Here is a 6,014-nt window from a genome sequence, read left to right on the forward strand (position 1 = left end):
TAAGAATGATAATTTTGAAAACCAGAATTTCAGGTAAACCGTTACATTGTAAATGGAAAAATTAGTTTTTTTCTCCGTGTATAAAGCAACGTTTTAAAACAATCAACATATGCTTCAACAATGTGGCGTAGTCGATATGAAACTTATGCTTGCTTAATAAGACTCACATGCCACAAAAAAACAGTGTTTTTGCGCTTTTTCTAGTTAACAGCATCAGTTGGTAAAATTTGTAGCTAATTTTAAAACTTGCTGAGAATAAACTTCCTAGTATCTTAATCAGAAAGGATTTGTCAGGACATCGGATATTTCTAGTAGATTTTATCTGTGTGCAATTTAAATTACAATGCAAATCACAAAGTCACATCTGATGACTCAAAAAATTACAGACTCTTCATTTCGAGTCTAAGTCGTTATGTATTACACCGCTTAGTGTGCATTTCGAACTAATTTGGTTTTTAAAAAAAATTAAACTTTTAGATGAGATAAATTTTTAAATTTTAAAGTAGAAATTATTTACGTGTTCCATTCAAATCTTCACTATTTTAATTCAATACAGTAGATATAAACTTTTATCAATTTACTTTATTACAAGATACTTTGAATATACAATGCTTTTTATTAATACCAATACTTCTGAAAGGTAAGAAAGAAATTAACACTGTAATCAATTAAAATTTGCACACAAAAATTTAAACAATAATTTAAAAGTTTAAGTTATAAAGGTATAGTATTATCAAAGATAGAGCTATTAATAAGTTTTATCAAAGTACTAATATTAGTTTTAAGCATTATTTCAACACGGTTTACTTCTTATGCTGGTTCAATTTCAGCTACTTTCCTGGACATAAGTCTGATTTTAGTTTTTTCATACATTTCTGTAATAAAGAATAATATCTTTGAATACGCATTTCACATGTTACTAATTTTAAAATTTTAAATTAATTTAAAAATTATGAAATTATGAATCGCCGCATGGCATGCCTTAAAAAAATGACATTTTCAATATTTCTCAAAGAAGATTTCTATTATTGAATGGTATTTAATATACAGCTTTATTCACAATACATATATTTAAGTTTAAATAATAATATTAGTACAAAAAGTTATTATTTATGTACTAATATTAATAAATTAATGCATAAAGTTAAGTTTTAAAGAACTATCAGGTGTCTAAAAAATAACCAACAATTCAAGAAAATTATGAAAATAATAATAGAAAGTATAGAAATGTACTGTTCACTGCATGCTTCTCTGCAAACTAAGTTATTTATCAAATTAAATCTCAAAATTAGTTTCAAAATTCATCAACAGGTGGTGGGGTAATATAAAAATACAATATAAGTAGGTTTTCTTCCTTATATCATGTCATTACAACGTAAATATTTATTATATTTAATAACTAGGTATGATATGCGTAATTGAAGAACACGGAACAAGTTTTCATCTACAGTAATTTCTAAGTGGGTAATGCGTTATTGAAAAGTATGGAATTAAGTTTCGTTGACTGTTTTCTAGGTGTTATATGCATTATTGAGGAATATGGAAATAATTTTCATCAACTGTGGCTCCTAGGTGGGTTATGTGTTATTGGGGAATATGGAACTGGTCTTCATCAACTGTAATTTCTAGGAGGGTAATGCGTTATTGAATAGTATGGAATTAAGTTTAGTTGAATGTTTTCTAGGTGTTATATGCGTTGTTGAGGAATATTGAGGAATAGTTTTCATCAACTGTGGTTTCTAGGTGGGTTATGCGTTGCTGAGGAATATGGAACTAGTCTTCATCAAGTGCGATTTCTAGGTGGGTAATGCGTTATTGAAAGTATGGAATTTTTCGTTGACTGTTTTCTAAGTGTTATATGCGTTATTGAGGAATATGGAAATAGTTTTCGTCACGTGTGGCTTCTAGGTGGGTAATGTGCTATAATGGAATATGGAACTAGTTTTGATTAACTGTGGTTTCTAGGTGCGCTATGCGTTAGGTGCTTTATAAACGAGAGCACTTAATAAGGCATTAAGCTACAGTTTTAGAATCAAATAGTTACATGTTATGATACAATATTAAAATTTAAAACGGAAATTAATTAAATGAACGATTTAGTGAATGCTTGAAATTCTACTTACTTCGTAGATTATAAAATCTTGTTCATGTTCTTTAAAATCCTGTATTAAACATTATTTTCATTAAAATAACGTAAGTAATTATATTTTTCCATTTAATGATGCATATTATTTACATTATATATGTTATTCTATTCACAATAAATGCAATGAATTTATTCAGACTACTAAACTCGTGCTGCAATACAAAATGCATTTTTAATATGACCTTAAGTTTTAGTTATGTTAAAAATTATTGTTCTACGAGAAATAAAGGAACCTCATTTTCTTCAAGAAAAAATGGTTTATTAATGAAAAGTTTTGAGAATTATTTCTTTTATAAATATAAAATTTTTTGAATGAATTTTTTTGTGTTTTGAATACATTTTCAATAACAACTTAAAATTTGTTGAATTGATTAATTTTAGCTCCATTTTTTAATTTTTATAGAAATTAGTAATTCAGAATTTAAATGAGGATTAACGGTCAAAATTCTTAATCAAAATTTTGAAAAAGTCTTTCGCAGCGGGAAATATTAATTGTTTAAGCTTTAATTATACTTTAAAAATAGGGCTTCAAAACTACTGAAAAATTTCTGAGTTTTTCGATTATATTGAAATAAAATCTTTTTCTCTTTTTCTGGAAAAATGTTCTTCTACTTTTAGTGTTTATGCTTTTTTTTTACTTTTTACGAATTAAATTTAGTAAGTGAACAGTTTCTTATTACAACATTGTTCATTTTCTCCGCAATAAGAAATTTTTTTTTATTTTTTGTTAATTTTTACCTTTATTCTGCTTCAAACATGTGAAAGCATAATATTAAAGCAGGTAAAAATAACTTAAAAATCATAGAGAGGATAAATGTTAATAGTGACGACCAAGTGAAATCATTTTCTAAAATATTTTCATTTCTTTTATGTATTCTAAATACATTTTTGAATGAAATAAAAAAAATATCGCATTTAGCAAAAATAAGAGCATGCATAAATAATGCATAAATGCATAAATAAATTATTGAATATAAAAAATTAAGCAAAAATTTGAAACCTGTACTCTTTATTTCGCAAATTTAAAAAGTCTCATTTTTTTTAAACTTTTAGGGTGTACTAAACAACGAGAACAAATTTTGTGGCAGTTAAAACTATTATCTGAAAAATTTGCACACGTTTTTCTTTCGTTTTTCTTGCAATCGAAAGATTCAAAAATCATGGCAAGAGAAGGAAATTTCTACACGCTGAAAAATTGAATTATTTGTAAGAAAAATACCTATTAAGTGAAAAAAATTCCGAATCAATACATGGAAAAAAGTATTGGTCCCCGAATGCATCATTCACAAAATCCATTTTACCATGAAATCCATTTTACTGTAAATTTTTACACCTTAAATTTCACTCCAATATTTATTTAAATACATTTAGTTACAGCAATCCAATAGTTTTTATAGTAAATACTACTGTAAAATTTACAACATATCAGATTCCTTGTTCCATAAAATTTTACTGGAAAAAATACTGGCCCCCAAAGTTCCGGTATTTTTGATCGTAATTTGATCCGGAATTTCTAACATTGCATAGATAATTTTTAAAAAAAACTTACCTCAGGAGAAAAGGGAATGTCACAGTTTAATATCTATAAAATAAGATTTAAAAAAATTTAATAGTAATATTATATCCCACACATCAATCAAAGAGATTTAACGAACTTTCATGCAGTGCGATTGCTTATATTAGCTATTGATTTACTCCCAATTTCAAAAAAAGAAAAAGCTTTATGTTTACAGACAATTCATCACCCCTTCTTCTCTAGTAATTGTGCATAGGATACAAATTTACACTCTAGCTTAGTTATAGTGTATATTTGTTACTACTTACTATTGTTATTGCATTACTACTACCTAATATTAATTAAACTGTTAGCCACTTTTGGTCACCTTCTGCACCACAGTGCAAAATATGCTTTTGAATATCCTTAATTACTTTTTCCAAATAAACTGGCTATGTATATTTATTGTTCTCGATAGTATCTTTCAAAATATGTAAATGTAAAATACAAGGTCATCGTTAAATTAAAGCAAGAGAGAGAGGGGGGGACGTTATTCTAAATATTCTACAGATTTTTTTTCTTCAAAATTTTATAAATACAATTCTACAATGAATATTTTCAAAAAATTAAATAAGTATTACACCTTTGTTTGCTTTTCAATTTTGGAAAAAATATTTGTTTCCTTTGCTTAATTTACAATAGCAAATTTTCATCATTATCCAAATCGCTTCTATGCAGTTTAAACAACACTAAAAGTAAATTTTGACCATTTTCGTCAAAGACAAATGTACAATATTAAATTACCTCTCTCTCTTTCTCTCTATCCAAACTAATTTCTTACATAATTTTATTATTTTGAAATTTTTAGAGAAAATGCAAAGAAGTCATAAACGTAATCAAGAGCTGTATGTATTATGCTCCGAATAAAACTACTCCAGAAAAACAACGATGACTAAGAAAACAAATTTTATTTAACACAGATTACAAGATATGTTGAAAATGGCCTCTATAAACTCCTATGGAATGTGTGAGCGCTAATCTGTACTGGCGTGCTTAACAAAATCATCGAATACATTAATCAACATTTGTGAGGAAAGGTTTTTGATCTCTCTTTTAATTTTCGCTTCAAATTTGGCGATGGATGTCTGGCAGTTTGCGCTCTCAACAGTTTTTAAATATCTACATAGAAAATAATCCAGAGGTGATAAGTCCGTACATCATAGAAGTCATAGTTTTTTTTTTTTGAAAATTAGGTAGTCTTCTGAAAACACTTTAAGGAAAGACATGGTTGTCGCAGATGTGTGAACACAGACTTCATCCTGCTGTAACTAACATCATCTTTGTGCGGGTTCTACCAGTCTAACCTTTGGCAACAGATTTCTGCACGCCGTGGACCTATTTCCTTGATTTTTGTGGATTACGTTTTATTTGGGCATACTGTATAACAATCTATAACTAAGCAATGCTTAACTTAAAGATTTTTATAAAGGTATTATGTTATCGAAGGATGCTTAGTCAAATAAAGTATGCAATGGTAAAAAATCATTAACAAGATAAAAATCAAAGTTTATCCTAAAATCCAAAAATACGAAGGAAAAAACCCTTTAAACATTATTTCACAACACTTCCGTTACTTTTGTCATTTCTTCATTGTTTCTCTATTGATTTAATAATCTCGGCCTGAAAACTTGTAAATAATGGTAAAGCATAATCCTTATCTTTTTTGTGAAATCTTTATCTTTTTTCCCTCAAAGTATCAAAAAGAACATAACTCTTTTAATGAAAGCTACTCTACAAAAAATATATGGCGAAAACGATTTTAAAATGTATCTGTTAAAAAATCTAATATTGTTTTTTACTCATTTAGTAGTACAGAAGTTAATAATTGCATAGTAAATATTTGCTAGCTGATTGATAATTAACCATTATAATTTCTCATAAATATTCAAATTTTCATAATCAATGATTTGTTAGTAATACAATTCTTATCAGAATTACTCAAGAATCCCATTTTTTCTCCCAGAGTAGATTTGATGATATTTCAGTTACCTTCAATAATTGCCAAGTTACAAACTCCAATCAATTTCTCTTATTAAATGGGAGCTAAAAAATTTTTTTGAACTTACTTGAAGTACTTGTTTCATAGGAGGAAATATTGCACCGTCTGATGGGCAATTGAATCCATCTCCACCATTTTCAGCTTCACAAGATTTAAGGTCGTCATAAAACTAAATGTTTGTGTTAAAGAAAATGGGAAATATTAATTATCCATCACATTTTAAAATAAAAATTTTAAATGAATTGCGCATCTATAATGAATCGATATATATATATATAACATAAAAAGCTTCAATTTATCTTTTTATGTTAGTT

At 27.2% G+C, this 6,014-nt stretch overlaps 1 protein-coding gene across 2 annotated transcripts in view; it reads right to left on the reverse strand.

Annotated features, from left to right (window-relative positions):
* Positions 1–562: 562 nt before the first annotated feature.
* The window catches only part of LOC107441972 (uncharacterized), a 16,188-nt gene continuing 10,736 nt past the window's right edge, over positions 563–6,014 (reverse strand). The window contains exons 3-6 of one of the 2 annotated variants that reach the window (XM_071180552.1): positions 5,768–5,869; positions 3,696–3,728; positions 2,124–2,162; positions 563–875 (exon numbers count right to left, since the gene is read on the reverse strand). In XM_071180552.1, the coding sequence (XP_071036653.1) occupies positions 831–875; positions 2,124–2,162; positions 3,696–3,728; positions 5,768–5,869 (219 nt within the window). In that variant the 3' untranslated portion in view covers positions 563–830. The remainder of the gene's footprint in view (positions 876–2,123; positions 2,163–3,695; positions 3,729–5,767; positions 5,870–6,014) is intronic. The other variant, XM_071180555.1, reaches the window with a different exon arrangement.

The sequence above is a fragment of the Parasteatoda tepidariorum genome, chromosome 1, assembly GCF_043381705.1.
Source record: "Parasteatoda tepidariorum isolate YZ-2023 chromosome 1, CAS_Ptep_4.0, whole genome shotgun sequence".
NCBI classification, from domain to species: domain Eukaryota; kingdom Metazoa; phylum Arthropoda; class Arachnida; order Araneae; family Theridiidae; genus Parasteatoda; species Parasteatoda tepidariorum.